The sequence below is a fragment of the Pseudochaenichthys georgianus genome, chromosome 1 (assembly GCF_902827115.2).
Source record: "Pseudochaenichthys georgianus chromosome 1, fPseGeo1.2, whole genome shotgun sequence".
NCBI classification, from domain to species: Eukaryota; Metazoa; Chordata; class Actinopteri; order Perciformes; family Channichthyidae; genus Pseudochaenichthys; species Pseudochaenichthys georgianus.
The window spans coordinates 20,584,737-20,605,978 of NC_047503.1; the positions used below are offsets into that span (position 1 = coordinate 20,584,737).

General features: G+C 40.1%; 2 protein-coding genes across 3 annotated transcripts in view; both read right to left on the reverse strand.

Moving 5' to 3' along the window:
- The window catches only part of tdrd7a (tudor domain containing 7 a), a 29,595-nt gene extending 28,172 nt beyond the window's left edge, over positions 1-1,423 (reverse strand). For both annotated transcript variants that reach the window (XM_034079751.2, XM_034079696.2), the window contains exon 1: positions 1,109-1,423. The gene's annotated coding sequence lies outside the window, so the exon portion shown is untranslated. The remainder of the gene's footprint in view (positions 1-1,108) is intronic.
- Positions 1,424-4,862: 3,439 nt separating this feature from the next.
- On the reverse strand, positions 4,863-20,987 carry stra6l (STRA6-like). Its single transcript, XM_034092380.2, has 18 exons — positions 20,751-20,987; positions 12,575-12,647; positions 12,037-12,137; positions 11,697-11,827; positions 11,322-11,442; positions 11,110-11,155; positions 10,832-10,954; positions 10,520-10,593; positions 10,198-10,306; positions 9,931-10,084; positions 9,676-9,751; positions 9,515-9,596; positions 9,361-9,409; positions 8,989-9,106; positions 8,783-8,902; positions 8,470-8,633; positions 8,073-8,216; positions 4,863-6,972 (listed from the first exon to the last, which is right to left on the reverse strand). The coding sequence occupies exons 1-18, from the start codon at positions 20,774-20,776 to the stop codon at positions 6,734-6,736; spliced, it is 1,950 nt and encodes a 649-aa protein (XP_033948271.1). The 5' UTR covers positions 20,777-20,987; the 3' UTR covers positions 4,863-6,733.
- Positions 20,988-21,242: the final 255 nt, after the last annotated feature.

A 21,242-nucleotide genomic window follows, 5' to 3' on the forward strand; every position in this document is an offset into this window, starting at 1 on the left:
AATGATAAAAAAGTAAAAGTCTGCTGCTTATTGTTCTACTAGGCCAAAATAGAGTCAAAGACTATATGAGAGCGAGTGTGTTAATTAATATATTTGGCAGTTTGGAGTAAGTCTGTAGATTTGTTTGTGTGTGTGTTTCATGTAGATTTGTTTGTGTGTGTGTTTCATGTCTCAAGATAATTAATTTTGTTGGATACATTTTCCCGGAAATTATTGCGATAAACGATAATATTGTCGGCACCGTTGTATGACCATTGTAGACCACTGACATAATGATAATATATAATAATAATTCAAGTACATCCTTTCAAACTGCTAGTCACATCCTCATGTAAATGGAAATGTATCGAGTTCATTTTTATTTATCGTACGATAAGTCAATGAATTGCTTATCGCGACAGGCACACAATAAAACTGTGTGTTTGACTTTCATTAGTGAATTAAACTTTGTGCCCTTTATACTCTGTGTCCAATATTGTGTATTTGTATATATATATATATATATCCTATATATATGCTAAGGTCCCGCTACTGACACGATAGCAGTCATTTTGTGCGCATATGTGTAATTAAACCCATGATATCAAAATCTCACTCCAGCCAGGTACCCAAAGTTGGCAACCCTGATAATGTATTGGAGTACTCCCACCTTTGCAAAGCGACAGGCGGGGGGGACGCGTGGAAGTAGTAGGCCACAGGCAGACCATTAACGTTACATTGCTCTGATCTTTTATATACCGTAAATCATAAATGTGTATATTATATTTGAGTGTTGTATGTCTTTTAAAAAAACTGTTCAAATAAAGCTGATGATGATGTAGCTGCGTAAATTACGGATTGTGTTCGCCCCTCGCGTCTTCCAATGTGGTTGTTAGCTTAGCCAACGTAGTTAGCCGTTTGTCCGCCGCTTAGTGGTTAGATCATGGCCTAGGTGTTGAACAGGGGCTAATGGCTAGCTGTTCGTTAGCAGCTAGCGGTAAAATAAACTGTTATTTCGGCCCACAACTGACCAGTTACATTCCAGACATAATTATTTCCAATGTGCAATGACGTTAGCCCATGTTTTGTGACGGACAAAGTTGTCTCCATTGTGTTTCTATGGACTTACCTTTAGTTTTAAGTTGTTAGCCGAACTGCCGTGGTCTCTCCTGTGCTGCCGAGTTCAAAATCACGTGCACGACACGTTAACGCCCACAGTCTCAAATGGTTACTGCCGGAACGTGAATGGGAAGGGTCTCCGTTGAAGCACGCGACGCAACGGATAATGTTTTCCTAACACTAATCTTGTGAACATTTAGGTAGTTAAATACTTTGCATTTTAGGTGATCAACAAGGCAATCTTGCAGAAAACGGTCGTTTTGTAAAACGTTAGCTAACGTTAGCAGAGTTACGACACTCTTCGATGTCGCCGCCTGCCGGTCACGTGGTTTATGTATGTTAGTGAATTGATAGTTCCAAACGCACTTCCGTGGCAATGCTTCTCTATAGAGGCTTCTCAATACTCAAATTTCCCCTCCTCGACTCCTCGACTCCTCGGTCCTCCGGTAGTGACCCGGAAATGAATTTCAGCGCGCCATTTTGAAGGACGTCTCATTTCTCTAAATGCACACCGAGGACCGAGGATCGAGCATCGAGGAGGCTCTCTGGAGGAGCTATAACCGAGGATACACTGATGGTTCCTCCACGGCTCCTCCGCGGATGCATTTCCGGGAACGGTGGAGGCGTGACGCACGGCCGGACTTATCTCAGCCAATGACAGCTCTGCATGCATCCCCTGGATATTATTTGAGAACCTGCTCTCATCGCAACGCGATGTTTACAGTGAGAACAGCTGTGAGGTCCTGCAGAAAGCAGAGCAGTGTGTAAAATATATATCACTCAGTATAACAGGCCTACTCTCTTTATTTGCTTTAGTTTAGTAGATATCTACAAAGAGTCCATATTTTTCTAAAACCATTTAGTGCTTCACATAATAAAATACACAACGGCTGTAGCCTGATTATGCTTTAGCAGCTGTAGGTGTGTGTGGTACAGTATGTAGGTGTGTGTTGTACAGTGTGTAGGTGTGTGTTGTACAGTGTGTGTTGTACAGTGTGTAGGTGCGTGTGTTGTACAGTGTGTTGTACAGTGTGTAGGTGCGTGTGTTGTACAGTGTGTAGGTGCGTGTGTTGTACAGTGTGTAGGTGCGTGTGTTGTACAGTGTGTAGGTGTGTGTGTTGTACAGTGTGTAGGTGTGTGTTGTACAGTGCGCAGATGCCGCGGACAGACGGGTCTCAGTTGGTTTGATGTCCTTACTTTTAATACTTGCAAATACAACTTTTGGCCCGTAATTTCAATTCCCCATTTCAGCGACCAGAGAGAGAGGGGGGGGGGGCGTATATCCAGTCTCTGACTGTGTTACGTTATTATGAGAGTGCTCTCATACTTTAAATTGTATATATTTATATAAATATATTTGTGTGTGTGTGTCCGCATCTGTAGCCTGTTATTGTCTCATTATACCGCACTCTCAATGAATTCAAATAAAATATGTGGGGGAACAATGTTCAGCTGATCTAACAGAGATTATAAAATATGACAAAACACTCCACAGCTGATGCAGCTGTTGCCACGTCATAATGAACGGACGTCGCTTTAATATGACCGCTCAGAGGAGAGGAGTTCTCATTTCTTTAAACGTCTGCTGCTTCCCCTCCTCGGTCCTCCGCTCGCATCTCCTGTGGGCGGGTCTAAGTCTCGAGGAGGGGAGTCGAGGAGGGGAGTCGAGGAGGGGAAATTTGAGTATTGAGAAGCCTCTTATGGCAAAAACAGCACGAACATGGTCAAAATAGTCATAGATTAAACCAATGCTGTTATTTTTTAAAGATTGCTGTCATGTACATGATGTGGTTACACTTTGTATGGATTGGCACTATTTCCAAGTTTCGTTATTTAACGATATTTTGAGGGGAAAGTGTGGTATAGCACAAGCAGGCTATGTTGATGTCACCATAGATATATATAAACACTAGATGGCTCACACGCGCTGCTGGCCAATGGAGACCGACGTTGCCACTTGGCCGCCATCTTGCTACAGGCAGTGCTCTCATTCATAACATTATGGTTTACTATTTAAATAACCATAGCTTGCTCAATTTTCAACCGATTTTCAAACGGTTTGGTTTTTTATAAACATCAAAGATGTAGTTATGATACTGCATACTTATAATCATGGACTTTCATATGAAAATAACATTAATCAGATAAAGCAATAGCTATACACACACAAGGTATTTATATTAAATATTTGCCGGTGTATATATTTCCATTTATTTTATTTTATTGTCAATATTTAAAATAAATTATAAATAAATTATAAAATTAAAATATTTATATTTTATATATAAAAATCGGTCTCATGTTACCACTCTGTAAACCAAGAGTTGTTAATTGAGCAATGCCTTAGCTTGAAGAACAGGGACACAACTAATGACAATAGCATATGTTGGTATATTATTTAGATATTCACACCTTTATCAGAAGAACCAAACCAACATAAAATGTGCTCACAGACAGGCCAGTTCTGTCTAATTTATCACAATTATTTTTTACATGAGATCTTCATATCATCCTAGTTTTGTATTTAGTTTCTAGATTTGTAAACAAATCCAGAACCTTTGAAATATGTTATTGAAAAAAGACCAAGAATAATATAAACTGTACCATATGTCCTTCTGTAGTCCATTTGTGGTTTGTCTTGACTCACCCCGGCTGATATATCACAAAATCCACTGTTTAAATTGTTCCCTATATTTCCCCTATGCCCCTGTAAGGTGTCCTTGGGTGTTATGAAAGGCGGCCCCCCAACATAAATGTATTATTATTATTATTAAGAAGAACAACTTGGTGTGGTGTGGAGGGGATGTAGGAAGCAGGAGCAGGTGGGGAGAGATGGGGCTTCAAGGTTCAAGGTTATTTGTTTTAAATGTGTCTTGCACACAATAAAATAAAATACAGTATAACACAAAACCAATAAGACACACGGTGACACATGGCACACTAACAATCAATCATCATCCAGCCTCAGCTTTGGTATTCTTTCACAACCATGTTATGGGTTTATTAGACTGAGCAAACATAAACATATGTGGTGATCCCACGGGTTCTTGTTTGCAGACAGCGGCGATTGGAGCATCCGTAGGCTGCACAAAAGTCCGGCATAGTCAGGTACTTCTGTAAACACAAAGCCAGCAAATTCCTGTATCATAATGCAAGATGTTTTTAACAAGCCAAACCACTTGGAAGAAACCATGTGTAACTTAAGTTATGTTGAAAAGAAAGAGCAGTGCTGCCTCTCCCACTGGTGTAAAGTTGCTGGGTGAACTTTGTAATACTAGGTCTCACTGACAGCCTCTTGTTATTAGCCAGCTAATAAATACAAACACATACACAAAGAAAAGCTGCAATTTCAACATGTCCAAGCATCCTGTATCATAGCCATGCTAATAATGTTTATAATAAACCAAACCGTTTGTAAATCAGTCAAGATTTCAGCGAGTTAAGAGTATTTTTGTGCAGATCACTCACCTTACAACAGCTACCATAACGCGAATCAGAGTAACTGTTGACTGTAGCAAGATGGCGGCCAGTCAGCTACGCTGGAAAATCTCCCATGAGCCATCTAGTGTTTATATATATATCTATGGATGTCACTGCCAGAGCAGTCACGTCCGTAGTATAGTTACGCTGCGCTGTCATGTTCTTCTATTCGACAGACAGACAGCAGCGATTGCGTTATTGAATGGTAAATATATATATATATATAAAAAAACACACACACCCAAGTACTTTTTCAGCTGTAATTGCATTATTGCATACTTTTTATTGACAGTTTTGCTTTTGGAGAGGCAGGGTGACAACGGAAAGCTTGGTAGCCTATTACTTAGATACGTTTTACATTTTTGGAGGGAAACGCTTGTGTTCATGTTAGCATGGGTAGCATGATCATGTTAAGTCTTAACATGATCATGCTACCCATGCTAACATGAGTATAATGTTACCACAACAGTGGATGAACAATTGATATATCTGTTTGAACCATAGGTTTGAACAATAATTAGTATATCTAGGGCTCTGGCTAAATTTAGAAAGTATGCTGCTTTTAAGTACCGTGGGAAATCTTAGGATTCAATGTTAGGACAGTGAATTCAACATTAAAGGTAGCAACCTGAATGTTTCTAAACATAAATTAAAGTACTTTAATCATCATCAACATGCATGGTTCACAATTAGTTTTTTATTTCCAACTCAAAACTTTTGTTTGTACAGTAACCAAATATTTACAACCACAGAATCAGTATACAGTAGGCTACAGAGGCTATACAAAAACATTTTAAACCATTTCGTATGACACTTGGTAATATTATATTATAATATAAATATAGTGTACGTTATTAGGATATTAACACAAATATTAGACAGAAATACTGTACAGCAGTTCAAAGCTGAGCTTCACTTAAAAACACTCAATCTCTGTATAGGTTTTCGATAAATCCAACATGAGTAAATCCTTAAGAATGAAGACTCCTTCTGTGCTGATAGAAAAGTTGACCTAATCTAATTTAGTAATATTAACACAATTAACATGCTTTCTAAACGAAAGCTTTTGAAAATGACCATTTGAAAACACCACAGAATTACTTCTACAACTTGTGGATCCACCATTAAATTTATCTTAATTTAAAATGATATAAACAACATTGTTTGACTGATACCAGGGTTGCCAACTTTGGGTACCTGGCTGGAGTGAGATTTTGATATCATGGGTTTAATTACACATACTGTATGCGCACTAAATGACTGCTATCCTGTCAGTAGCGGGACCTTAGCATATATATAGGATATATATACGAATACACAATATTGGACACAGACTATAAAGGGAACAAAGTTTCATTCACTAATGAAAGTCAAACACATGTTTGTTTCCACTGTTTTATTGTGTGCATAGGCCTGTCGCGATAAGCAATTAATTGACTTATCGTAGGATAAATAAAAATGAACTCCATGACTTTTCTGACCTTGATACATTTCCATTTACATGAGGATGTGACTAGCAGTTTGAAAGGATGTACTTGAATTATTATTATATATTATCATTAGGTCAGTGGTCTAAAATGGTCATACAACGGTGCCGACAATATTATCGTTTATCGCAATAATTTCCGGGAAAATGTATCCAACAAAATTAATTACCGTGAGAGGCCTATCGGCCTACATGAAACACACACACACACAAACAAATCTACAGACTTACTCCAAACTGTCAAATATATTAATGAACTCTCACTCTCATATACTCTTTGACTCTATTTTTGGCCTAGTAGAACAATAAGCAGCAGACTTTTACTTGTTATCATTTCTACTGGATCTTAGATCTGCTCATGCGCAATACGGGTTGGGGCTTGACCAACCGTCTCCCACTGCTCTGCTGTCTGTTAATGTTAAGAGTGGTGGGGGCGGGGAGGGAGCGGATCGACAGCTTGAGCAGCTGTCAACTCAACATTGTAAATAACCAACCAAAAACGATCGCCGGTTCATCTTGTTTTTGGTGTGAGAATAGTTTGGGCAGCGTGAGAGCGTGAGATTGAGAGTGAAAGCGTGTGTCACACGTCAGATGCGTGAGAGTTGGCAACCCTGCTGATACATGTGAATTTTTTTTAATATCATACTAATCTATAGAATTGTTCCTTCATCAGTCCTCTGTTGGTGTGACTATGACCACTGGTGGTGACTGTGACTCTGCTTGGCAGCTCTTTGATTGAGAAGCCATGACGCAAGCCTGCACCACCATGTCTGAGTGTGGAGATGATGATGTGTGCACTGATGAAGATGAACAGAGGTGGTGTTTTCTTAGCAGAATTAAATGAGGGTTCCTCAGTAAGGTATAAAACAATATCCAACGCCTCCTGGCCCGGCTGTTCACAGGGGATTCTAGAAAAAAATAATGAAAAGTTAATGAACTGGAAAGAAGAAGGAAATTAAGTAATGAAGTAATGAAACAAAACGGTAATGAAAGTAATGAAACAAAACGGAAAAATATTAATATTGCTAAAACATGTGAATATGTGCACACAAAAACAGTGAATTTTAAAGGTAATTTGAAGAACATAGTTTAGTTTGTTACGACCCTGGGTCGTTAGGTCATGTGTGTGGACATTTTTCCCTCGTGTGTGTGTGTGTGTGCGTGCGTGTGCGTGTGTGTGCAACAGGTGGTGCCTGTTAAGCTGATTAGCTACCTTCAACCTGCTGATTGGTCCACCTGAAGAAGAGAGGATATTTAACTGTGCAAAAGCCTTTCTTTTTTTCCCTTCTGGATAATTCGTTTTCTCCTGTTTTTTGCATTAGAGTAGGTAAGATTTTTGTACGTTTATTTTTCTCATTTGATAGGTAAGATTTTGTGTTAAAAGCTTTCTTTGTTTTGTGGTTTTGCTACTCCGGTGTGTAATAATTTTGGGTAAATACATTTACCAAACGCTTTCTCTGTTTTGGCGTCCGTGTTCTTGGGAGTGGGAAAAGTGGGGAGAGTGCATCTTATGCTGCGCCTAGGTTCCCCTAGGTCTGGGCGTAACATAATTGGGGGCTCGTTCATCCGGTCTTTCTGTTCTTGTCATCGGGTCGGGTAAGCATAGCTATTTCCTATTCTCGTACATTCTATGTTTCTGGTTGACAGTTTGTCTGTTTTGAAATTCACAATTCAGAGTCAATTACAATTGTTTACTCGGGAACCTTCCATTGAGATACTAGATAACTGCACAGTAGCAGATTGAGTGTTAATTGCACAGTACTATGATGTGTTTGTGCCTACAAAACCAGGAGTTAAAAGACCTGTTGTATGCAAAACTAGTCGAAAAGGTTGTGTTTGGCGTCCGTGTTCTTGGGAGTGGGGAGAGTGCATTTTATGCTGCGCCTAGGTTCCCCTAGGTCTGGGCGTAACAAGTCACTTGTTGCATTCTAGTTTTCAGACAGATGGAGACAGTGGTTTATATATAATATACTTGTTTATACAAGAACTACACGCTCACACTACTGACCTGATTGCACGTTGCTGAATGTGGAGTATGCAGACGCAGTGTGTCTCTCCCATGTGTTGGAGACCAGCAGCTGGCAGAAACACACCATGACTGGATTGTTATGATAGTGGTCAGCAAAGATCATCCCAATCCAAGTAGCATAGCCTGAAACATGCAAGAAATACTGTCATCTCTACACACCATAATGAGAGATAAACAATATGCTTTGTGAAATTCTACCATCTACTGAAATAAATAAACCCCACTCCCAAGTAATGATAAAGTTACAGTTGTGGTTCTCACCTATAGTGTATAAACAAATAGAACTTTAGCTGTGATGTTTTATTGTAAAAAAATAAACTTAAACTAATATTGTACTTTTGTCTCACACACGTATCTCTGTTGAACTTAAGCTTACCGGGATCCATGGTTTCATATCCTCTCTGCATAATGGTTCGGTCTATGCGGGACACCAGCCATGTTCCCACCACAATGCTGCACAGCAACCTCATAATGCAGTTACCGATCCCCATCACCACGTTGTAGAAAAAGAAGAAGTAGTTGAAGCAATGGAACGCCTTTCTGAAGAGGGGGTAGAGAAACTGGAACTTCAAGCTACAGATTTACTTTTGAAGTATGCCAAAAATATAAGTCCTTAAATGCTAATTTCTAACAGCCAGGGTTTTCTGGCAAATAAAAGACTTTATGTTCTTATATTAAAATATACTCACCTGTTATTGATAGCTAGAGGTTTTTGTTTATCAGTTGGAGACATTTTGTCCTGAAGGAAGAAGATCTGAACCAGAACTACCTGGAGAATGACCAGGGAGATGACCAGACTCATGGTCAGACTGAAGGACACACGAAAAATCAATCAACCATTGTGTCCATTCAAAAGCCATCACATATCCACAACCATAGGGAAAACATGCCTTACACTATAATTCCCAGGTTGTGGAGCATGCTCAGTGCTCTTCCGTGCATTATAGGAAGAATCAGCCCATAGACCAAAAGCAGAGCAAACAGGAAGTGGACAAAATGGACAATCACGTAGCCTGGAGAGAAAATACGAATGAGACATTCAAATATTTCACATAATCTCTTCACACACATGTTGATTATGTTCTTATTAAGCTCATAAAGGACTGTTATTGTTACACGCTACTGTTGTTTTATCAGGTTTATAGGTTGTCTAAGGCTTTGCTGGGAAGTAGGTTTTCATTTTGGGTTCAGTCGTACATCAAAATAGCCTATGTAATTGCTGTTGATTTTGTTTTGAAAGCATTTAGTGATGAGGTGAAAAAGTTACCCCACAGTGTAAATGCTATTTGCCAACCAGAGTATCTTGCAATGGAAGCCTGTAAACAAATTGAAACAGAAAAATGTGTCGATATAGCACATTCACATTGTGACCTGAAACAGATTAACAGCCAATGTCAAACTTGTGTGTGTGTGTTACTTACGACGCTGACAGCAGAGCTAGGGTTGTGAAACTTTTCAGGAAGAAAACCCTTCTGCCCTTTCCACAGCCTCTTCAAGTGTTTCCTATGATGAATCATGTCAATTATTGTTTATCATAACTTAAAATAAATGTTCATATTTCGGTTTTTTTTAGGTCTCTTACCTGTAACATGCCAAGACATGGAGACAGTAGGCTACAGAGTTGAGACTAGCAAAGATGTTGGTGGCCAACCAAGCCTCTGGAATGAAAGAAATAACAACAACTTTACTCTATTTAATTGATCAGGCCACAGTATACCAATGTGGAGCTGTTTTTTTTTGCCTTTTCTTAAACCAGAACTATGAAGAAGTAAGAAAGTAATGCATATTTAGTGTAAATGTACCCATATATGGCATTAATAACAGTTGAATAACTCACTCCTAGACACGTCAATGAACTCTTCCAGCTGTGTTATCATGAATCCTTGAGCTTCAGTGTCATTACAAGAAATAACCAGGTGTTTAAGTGTATCCTTCCACCTGCCAACTTGGTCAAAAGCCAAATCACTGACACTGTAGTCTGCCAGGGTCATCTAGAGAAAAATTAAGCGGATGCACAGATGAGGTGCTTTGTGTTTCCATAACAAAGTTTGTAGATGAGAGAAGTTGTTTTCCATAATCAAACATGAGAGCTGTCCTGCTGTACCATGTATAGGCCTATAAGAGATATAATGATGGTGCCGATGATCCTGTTGGGGAACTTGAAGTAAGGGTCCCACTCATACACTCTTCTCTGGAACCAGCTGAGAGGCTTACTGCAAAAGAGAGACTAGTATGTTATTGAAATGTTGAATAGTGAGAAGCTGACATTTAAAAAAATGTGTAAAAAGTATTTTTGAAAACGGTTGACATTTCCGAGATCTCGTTTTTTTTTTGTGGAAAACTGGTTCAAACAGCAGAACTAGTAAATCCCATTTGTTCAGGGTCCGCTTGACAGTAGTGCAGGTGTGCGTGAATGTGTGTTCTACCTGTGAACAGGTGTTTTGCACAACAGTCTTTTAACATGTTGCACCTGGTGTTGCTCAGTCAGCTCCTCAGTGCCCTGGCAACAGATTCAGAGTATGTCACACAGAGTTTATTATACATAATGTTCAGGAAAAAACTGATAATCACTGCAGACATAACTGTGAAGGAGAATAAAATACAGCATAGAATACAATTATATACCATTATTTTAATAAATGTGACAATAAAATCACATAAGCTGTAGATTACTATTGGCTTATGGAAAATACACAGCAAAAATAAGATCAAAGGTTTTATTCATGAGGGATACTGACCTGTTCCACTTGCAGGTGTATACGAACTGCTTTTACTAGTATGTTGACGAATCGTCCCAAGAGGAAGATGAGGGAAAGGATGCAGGGCCACTGGATAATTAACTTCTGGTATTTACCCAAGATCTTTAAAACCACACACAAAAAGTGAGTTATTTCAACAAACCAACAGGAAACACTGTTTTGTACAGCCGTATTTCTTTAGATTTGGGAAGGGACTGGATCCTTGGTGAAAGCCAGACTGCAACATAGCTTTTATAATGGATGTAGTACTCACTTACCATGCCATCTGGACAGGTGAATGTATCCCAGAGTGTGACCATTATCCTAAAAACCAAGCATCAAGACATGATTACATGCTTATGACATCATTAATTTGTCTAACAGGCCAACTTGTTGGATGCTTTTACAATGTTGAGTAACATAAAAAACATACCAGTGAAAGAAACACTTTGCTGTATTAATCCCGATTTTGAGACATATAGATATTTACCAGGACAGAGAGTAGAGTATTCCCAGCACTGCACCAGTTGTTCTGAACGGTGTGGATAGACAGGCAAAGAAAGGAAAATAGACCAGGCCCACCTCTAAAGCTCCAACCAGATACACTATAGCTGAGGAGAAGAATCAGAAAACATCACATCAATCAACGTCATTTTTTAAAGTTGTGTCTTGATGGTTACCTCAAAGCTGTGAAGATTTAGGATGGGTAAGGTTAGGCATTGTACTTGAATGGTAGAGACTGCTGGGCAGCAACTCTTCCAATAGTTTTCTGGGGTCAACACCTAGAAAATCTTTATTTCCTTTAGTAGCAAAGTAAATAGGTTTAAAATTAAGCCTGGATAAAAATATCAAACAGTGGGAGTACCTCGGGCCCAGGAAGGCACACTGAAAGGGATGTAACTTTCAGAGAAGAGTAGCATGACGCTTGAGGACACGGCACCAAATGCAAACCCATAGGACCAACGATTGCTCAGGCTTCCTATAGTATCCAAAGGCCTAGGACACAATAGTGACAGAAACACAAATTAATATTGCTGATTTGGCTGCTTAAATTAACCTGTTTAGTGTCTAAAAAATATGGGTACATGTTAAATAACTCTGTTGCCTATAACATCCATGGTGCTATATGTTAAATACTTTAGTTGTGATATTGAAACATTGCTTCTAACTTATTTTCATCCTAGTTGTTGTTGTTGTTGACTTACACCACAATAGCAAAACGTCCCCCCAGAAAGGGCAGTCTGTGATCGATGGCCAGTCTGTGGGCCCTCTTCTGGAGGAATGACAGCACCCCTGCAATCAACACCTAGAAGACAAGAAATCAATACATTATACACTTTGGTTTTGAACAATATGCTTAAGTATCTGCTTATTCATTGGATGTAGTAATGGTACTAAAGATTTCACTATTTAATTTGGTTATTCTGGTTTCCTAGAAATTCTCCATTTGTTTATATGGTGAACGCATAACAAGGCCAACTCTTTAATTGTAAAAGCAAAATGCATATGGAATTGCTATGTACTACAAGATCTCTGTTCTCATCCTGTGAAATCCTGTATCTCCATATTTGTGATATGATTTTTCATGGTTACATGTTTCTCACAAGACGGCCACCCGAAAAAAAAGACAAAATAAATCATTGGATTGGTAGTAAGCTATGGAAAGTGTATTAGTATGTCACCCTCTCTGGAGAAATAAAGCAAACATCTTGATATTTGGGGCTAAATAGATTGACAACTTACTGCTGGTATGAGTGAAAGATGCAGGAAGATCTCCATAGAGATTCCATTTTGACAATCCTGCACTGTGGAGAGCCTGGAGAAACAGTGACAGCACAAACGGAGTGTAGCAGGATGGAGTAGAAGGAAACACAATGAAACAAAACAGAAATAAATAACTCAAGTGTTGGAAACAGGATGACAGGATCCTTTTGATGTATTTAGCTAATGAACCTGGGTGTGGACACTGGACAGGCCTAAAGGACATTACAACTACAAGAGACCATCAACCCCTGAGGTGATCCTCTGGTGACTCTTCTGTTCTGGGATGTCACCGACACATTTCAACATTTTTACAATTGACTTATCAGTTTGTCTTGTGCGGTGTTGGTCATTGTTCATATGTATTTCTTTGAACGTACTTAAAGAGCCTGTGACACCATCCCAACAACTGTTGTGCAATGAAATATTGGGCTACTAGTAATCTCGAACCGTCAGTTTAAAAAAGAAAAAGCGATACCGTTCCGTTAAATATCAATCATTTCGAACATCGCGGGGAAATTCCTTCACTCATTTTGAAGTTTTGGGGGAAGCCGGAAGTGACGTCAATGCGGGAACGCTTCGAGAGCCAAACACGGACATAAGAGGCTTCTCAATACTCAAATTTCCCCTCCTCGACTCCCCTCCTCGACTCCCCTCCTCGAGACTTAGTCCCGCCCACAGGAGATGCGAGCGGAGGACCGAGGAGGGGAACCGGGGAAAGAGGAGGGGAAGCAGCAGACGTTTAAAGAAATGAGAACTCCTCTCCTCTGAGCGGTCATATTAAAGCGACGTCCGTTCATTATTACGTGGCAACAGCTGCATCAGCTGTCGAGTGTTTTGTCATATTTTATAATCTCTGTTAGATCAGCTGAACATTGTTCCCCCACATATTTACCTTGAATTCATTGAGAGTGCGGTATAATGAGACAATAACAGGCTACAGATGCGGACACACACACAAATATATTTATATAAATATATGCAATTTAAAGTATGAGAGCACTCTCATAATAACGTAACACAATCAGAGACTGAAATGGGGAATTGAAATTACGGGCCAAAAGTTGTATTTGCAAGTATTAAAAGTAAGCAGAGGACACCAAACCAACTGAGACCTGTCTGTCCGCCGCATCTGCGCACACATTGTACCACACACACACCTACACACTGTACAGGACATACCTACACACTGTACCACACACACACACACACACACACACACACACACACACACACACACACACACACACACACACACACACACACACACACACCTACACACTGTACCACACACACCTAAGCTCCTAAAGCATAATCAGGCTACAGCCGTTGTGTATTTTAGTATGTGAAGCACTAAATGTTCTTAGAAAAATATCGACTCTTTGTTTGTATATATCTACTAAACTAAAGCAAATAAAGAGAGTAGGTCTGTTATACTGAGTGATATTTATTTTACACACTGCTCTGCTTTCTGCAGGACCTCACAGCTGTTCTCACTGTAAACATCGCGTTGCGATGAGAGCAGTTTCTAAAATAATATCCAGGGGATGCATGCAGAGCTGTCATTGGCTGAGATAAGTCCGGCCGTGTGTCACGCCTCCACCGTTCCCGGAAATGCATCCGCGGAGGAGCCGTGGAGGAACCATCAGTGTATCCTCGGTTATAGCTCCTCCAGAGAGCCTCCTCGACGCTCGATCCTCGGTCCTCGGTGTGCATTTAGAGAAATGAGACGTCCTTCAAAATGGCGCGCTGAAATTCATTTCCGGGTCACTACCGGAGGACCGAGGAGTCGAGGAGTCGAGGAGGGGAAATTTGAGTATTGAGAAGCCTCTAAAGTGTGTTGTGTCATGCGTAGAAATGGTGAATTACTGAGTTTAGGCACGTTAATAACGTTTTAATGAAGTTGACTATATTCATATTTGTCAGTGCTTTCATGTCAATTCGGCGACATAAACATAAATGATCGTGGTGAAGATGATGATTACATTAGGATTACAAATCGGGAGTGAGAGCTGCTGAATTTCCTCCCGTCGGATGTGATATAAAAACAAATCGATTATTTTTGTGGTTATAAACTCAAGTGGATGAAACTACATTTATTAGTGCTTTCATGTCAATTCGGCGAACATATGATACATTAAATGATGAGTGAGGATGATGATTAAAAATCGTTTGTTTGAGCCGGTCTGCATTTACTGATGAGAAAACAAACCGATGCTTTTTGTAGTTGTAGTAGTACACCAACGTGGATTAAACGTGTGGTTTTTTACCACAATGTTGGGGAAATTAATGGATAAAATGCACGGATTATTATTATTATTCCCACTCCGATCGGGACACTAGGTCCACCGTTTCCCCGCAGCGAGGCTCCCCCCGTTGACAGTTTACGTGGGCTGGGTGCAGTGGCGGACTGGCCATCGGGACGAATCCCGATGGGCCGGTACCGAAGTGGGCCGGTCGGATAAGTAACTAGCACATCCCCCCAGTGATGTACCTGAACGCGTTCAATGAACGATCGTTCATGAACGCGTTCATATTTTGGGCGAACGTGAACTGAACGTACTGTATTTCCGCTAGATGAACGTAATTGAGAACGCGTTCATTCTCAGCGCTGTATAACGGCGTTCAAAAGTGCGTTCATTCTCAGCACTGTATTATAACGGCGTTCAAAAGTGTGCCAGATTTCATATGCCTTTCAGCCGAAAACCCAGTTAAAACACACCGTAAACAGGCTTCAAAATAATGCGGAAAACCACCCAATCTGGCAACAGCAAGCTGCCTGTGACGCGTACGCGCCTGTCACCCCTGGCTATCGCACTAAAATATAAATATACTAAATATATCAGACTCCTCACAACAAACAATGTGGAACCGCGGAACCGGCGAGCATTGAATGAATGAATGAATGAATTAGTATGGACGAAGCCGAGAGCAGCTGCAGCAGCACTCGCTCAGAGTGAGACTCTATGGCAGGGGTGGGGAACCTCCGGCCTCCGTCCGTATACGGCCCGCGAGACAATTTGGTACGGCCCTCGAGGTAATTTATAAACACACGCAAAAAATAAAAAAATGAAAGAAATCTAGACCGCAAAAAAATTAAACAAGCGAGTGCCTGTTTTTCCTGGCCAAGGTCAGGGTCCTTGAACACAACACGAGCCTAACGTGTCATCACGTGGTATATGTCTTGACTGACAGGGGTGCAGTTCTGACGGAGAGCACCAGAACGCCACTCCAGCACTTCAGAAATTGCAGTACCGATAAGTCCATACACATGCCGCAGTTTCTGCGTGTCTGTGTCTTTAGTTGAAAGCCCAGTGGCGATCTGCTCATCTGTCATTCTGATCAGACAGTCAATAACTGTGTTGTTATCATTAGCATCTGGTAAGCTAGCTATGCTAACGAATATAAGAAGCTTTGTCTACAACCAGTGAGGTAAAGGCACATCTTTATATGATCATTTTTAAAGTTATAAAAAAAATAAGAGAATAAAGTAAACAGGTATAAAATACTATATGACAGTTATTAATAAAGAAGAATACAGTTTGAAAGGGGAGTGATTTGTCAAATATCCATACATTAAAAGAAAATCTGCTTACAGTTGTGTTTGGGTGTTGAGAGATGTGTCCATAGATCTCCTAATGTTGCTCTCAAAGTGAAACAAATCTTCCCAGGGGAGCATGCCCCCCGGACCCCTCTAGAGGAGGTTAGGTCCCCCCCACTTAAACCATGTTCACATGGATAGGAAACTAAATACATTTGCACACATCTTGTGTCCATATCTTTCTGTGTTGGTGGTCACGCCACACCCTGCACGTGCATGCATACGCGAGTCATGGTGAGATATCTGGATTAGGAGGTTGCTTTTTCTTTGCACAGAATGAAATGAATGGGCTGTGATTTTAGTTTTTTTAAGCAGAGGTCAATAACTTGTACGGCCCTCTGAGGATATTGTAAACATTGCAATGGCCCATTAACATCGTACAGGAGACAAATAATAGCTCGCAGCAACGTATTGAAAAAAGAACTATAAACTATAAATTAGTTCATTTTTGAAACCATGAACTTTAGTTCAACATTTTGAATTATGAACTATGAACTGAACTAGTTCATTTTAAAATATGTGAACTGTGAACTGAACTAGTTCATGTAGAAAGTGAACTTTCCCAACACTGCATCCCCCATAGGCGGCGCGTGAGGCTCAGGTTTGAGAAGGCTAAATAACTTCTTTTACCTGACGCTGCCCGCCTCCGGTGTCTATAGAAAAGAGATTAACTCAGTGTGCGGAGTTTAAATCTCTCAAGTCATATTACAGGATAAAGAAAATACAGTTTAAACTGCCGTATGCAGAGAAGACGCCGACGTGTCGCACTTATCATTCATATTACATCATCAATCAGATCATCGATCATATAATATCATAATATATCATATATTTCCTTATCTGAGTCAGCTTCTCCAGCCTCATCTGGCCGTGCAACACTCACAGTGTCACAGACTGGATGCAGAAGTATTATTTAACACATTATGTTGACGAAACACTCGAGACAAATGTAATTAAAGTCAGATCCACGCGTGTCTTAGACGTGAACGCGCTCTCAGCTGGAGAGAGAAACCCTGGCTTGATTTACGGAGTTGATAACCAGCGTCGTAGGACCGTTTAGCGAGATCTCGTTTGTTAGTTTGTTGTTAGTTTGTTTGTTACTCAAACATATCCAGGGTCTGTTGAACTGGCTTCGTAGTACAGGGCACAGGTGGCTAGCAGCGCTAATGTCAAAGACACAGACATTATACATTATATTTGTATTTTACATCCCCCGCTCCCCCCGTTGACAATTTACTAGCGTTACCGAAGTGGGCCGGTCGAGAGTCCCGGGATGATTTTTAGTCCCAGTCCCACTGGCTACATGACCATATGATCGCCCATATTGACGCACCTCATTCCTAAACTTCTAACAGATACAACATAAACTGATCCTTCAGCCTCATATGAGCTCTCAGACACGTTCAACATTAACCTGTCTGAGCTTGCTGCTGTGTGCGCCGTCGTGCGTTTACATCTGACTGTATATATATAAAGGTTTACATGCAGATGCTGTGATCCTGGATGCAGCTGGAGCGCTGTGCCCACAATGACGTCACCCATCATTTGGCGGGACTTGAAGAATCCGCGAGAAGATCCAGAAAATTGTCAACATTGAAGGCAGATTAATGGTTATCAAAGTACAAATATCCAAAATCAGTTCAGTAACGGTTTTCAAGGGGACAATATGTACTCAAATTGATGGGTTTGGATGATGGGGGAAAACCGTGTCACCGGCTCTTTAAGGAGCAATACAAATAAATAATAATTTCCTAATTTATGTACACAAACCTGGCCAATAAAGTTGAGTCTACTTCCTATTAATGGTCCTTCATAATTCCAGTAGATTTCAAAATCAAATATTACACATTTAATTCAATAACACTTGCGTAACTAATCTAGTTGCTGTGCAGAAACAGAAGATAATATTCTTGATCCTTTGGAGCAATTTAATAGTTGGCAGAATAGCTAGCTGCAGCGTGAGATAATTATCCAAAAGTAGGAACCAATAACCCAATAAATAAAATTAAAAGTATTCAAAGTAATTTTTTGAATGTCGAACCTTTTGAAAATTATTATGTATACATTGTTAAATAGCTACATTATCTTGAGTACAAGATCTTTAAAACTTCATAATATGAGTTCTCATTCATCATGAAGTTCAAGTGTATGTTAACTGTTACCAGTGTTGTGCTAGTTACTGAAAACCAGTAACTAGTTACCATTACTAGTTACTTCATTTCAAAAGTAACTCAGTTACTTTACTGATTACTTACACCAAAAAGTAATGCGTTACTGTGAAAAGTAACGTTTTAGTTACTTAAAAAAGGGCTCCCATTATATTAATGCCCTTATAGCCTTCATTTCAGTACTATTATTGCATTGGAGAATAATACAATCTGTTGATCAACTTGACATGCATTATATGCAATCTGGATAGCATCGGCTATACATAGGCTTTACATTTTTGTATATTCTTTCTCCAGGTAGTTGGAAAAAGTTTTCCGTTTCATATGCCGTGTGCCGCCCGGACATGGTATCATGCTAACTAGCTCCCTGAAAGCGGGTGACTCCACTGTAGCAATCATGGCCGTATCTACCATTGAGGTCCGGACCTCGGTAATATTTGTCGAGCTGTGTATATAACAAAACTTGTGAAATAATTGCACTAAACGGGGTTCTTTGTAGTACTTCCATTTACTGACGATGGGGGTGCTGCATAACTACGTAGCCTAACTACGTAGCCTCGATTTAAGCAAACAGAAGAAGACGACATGTATCAACAAACCACCGCAGCCCGGACTTGAACTGGAGCGGCGGAGGAGTGATGAGGTATTTAGAGATCTGAGTCCAGCGGGCTGCTTGTGCTTCTGTTCATCAGGACATTATGACCAGCAGATCCTGTGTGAACGCTCTACGTTAGTCAGTGGATGTCCGACAATATGCACACTAACTTATATTGCAGCTATAGGCTATACTTTGATTTAAATTGCGTGAATAAACTAGCTAGAGAGCTACAGTTAATTACTCATCCAATGTCAGAAGGATTACCTTTTTAACAAACGTTTTAATTTGGTTTTTTTCATTTCAATTTGAGTAAAACATTGGAGATATAACATTGTATTGTTTTCTTTTTACACTGACTTAGATGTAATGAAAAGACTATGTCAGTCGAAGCTCAGCTTTGGTAAGGAAGAGACAGGACAGGCAGAGAGAAAGAGAGAGAGAGAAAGTGATGGAAGTCAGGGAGGAACTGCAGGTACAGTCGGACAGAAGAATGTAGGCTTAATAACCCCATTTATCTATCTATTTATCTATAACAATAGTCTTCATTTACAATAGGCATAATTTTAAAACAACATACATCTATTGCAGTTATGATTTCATAATAAAACACAATTTGCTTACATCTTTGTTCTCTTTTGAGAATCAAACAAAACAGATTTAAAAAAAAAAAAAATGTAAACAAACAAGTTAAATGAACTAAATGGCTGAATTGCTTTTAATTCACTGGCAGGAGAGACAAGTGAGGAGGAGACAAGTGAGGAGGAGCAAAAGGTGAACAACAGGGAGAGATTGAACAAAGAGAAAGAGTAGAGGACAGAGAGAGTAATGAAGATGGAAGAGAGGGTGCAGGTCCTTCTGCATGTCCAGATCATTAATAGTAACAGTCAACTGATTAATGTATTACACTTTCAAAAATAATTTATACTGCAGCCCACTGAGATGGTTTGAAATCAATATATTATCCCCACAGGACTTAAAAAGCACCTAACTAGATCATGAAAATCGCGGGGGTATCCCCCGAACCCTCCTAACATGTTTGGACCTCGGTATTTAGGAAATCCTGGATACGGCCCTGGTAGCAATAGCCTGCATGTGTTCCACAACATACCGTGCAATGGCTTTATCGACTTTTCCCTGGCTAGCAGTCCCTTGGTTAAAATCCAGCCGCTGTTGCTTAGGTGCAGGTGGAGGTGGAGTGGCGTCGGCTGTCCCAGCATGTTGTTTTTGCAGATGTTTTAAGAGATTTGAATGACTGGTTTGGGCAGTAGATAGGCTCTTTGACCCGCCAGGACACAACTTATATTTAACTAAAACGTTATTTTCTTTGTGCTCGACAAAAGTGAACTAGTGAGAATATCTCCAGGTCGAGAAACTAGACTTGAGCTCCGCCGCCGCCATGATAGTCTTGTTAGTAAACAACACAAACACGCCCACAGCCCGTCTCCGCATGTGACACAGGAAGTATATGTACATTTACTCAAGTACTGTACTTAAGTACAGTTCTCATCTCTGTTCACCTGGCTGTTTACTATATAAAAAAACGTAACGGAGTAACGCACCATGTAGTAACGGTAACTGAGTTACTGAATTTAAAAAGTAATGCGTTAGAGTACTAGTTACTGCCAAAAATAACGGCGTTACTTTGTAACGCGTTAGTCCCAACACTGACTGTTACCCATCTTGATTTGGTTATATCAGGTTGTTACTCCTAAAGTCAGTGTTACATTATGACCGGCTAACAGCTGGTAGTGAAAGTAAAGAGAGGTAGCAGAGAGCAGTCGGCATACTTACAAGTCTTCCACTTGGTTTCTTATCATCCTTGATAAGTTGGTTCACTGAAATCCACAAAGCTTTGTTCCTGCTCTACTGTAAAGATGAGGGAAGTCACTGGATTCATATCACAACTCTTCATTTCCTGGTTTCGAGCATGTGACTCACACAGTGACCCTTGACCTCAGAATTCAATGAGTTGTTTAATTATATTCTTGTGTGTGGCTTTTTGTCGATGCATCTGCTCAAACTCTCTCTGTCTTTATCATGCTTACATGCACGCACGCGCGCGCACGCACACACACACGGCCAGTATTGACCTATGTGTTACTCAGTATAAGGAGTGTAAACATGTGGCTCTCACAGAGATAAGCAACCGATCATTCACCTCCCGCTTTCACTTTACAAAGGAATTTGGTCAGATGATATAAATCCATTCTTTCTCTCCTTTACTTCACTTCCATCACAAAACACACACAAAATAACAAATGTATAGCTTCCTCTTCTTGATTT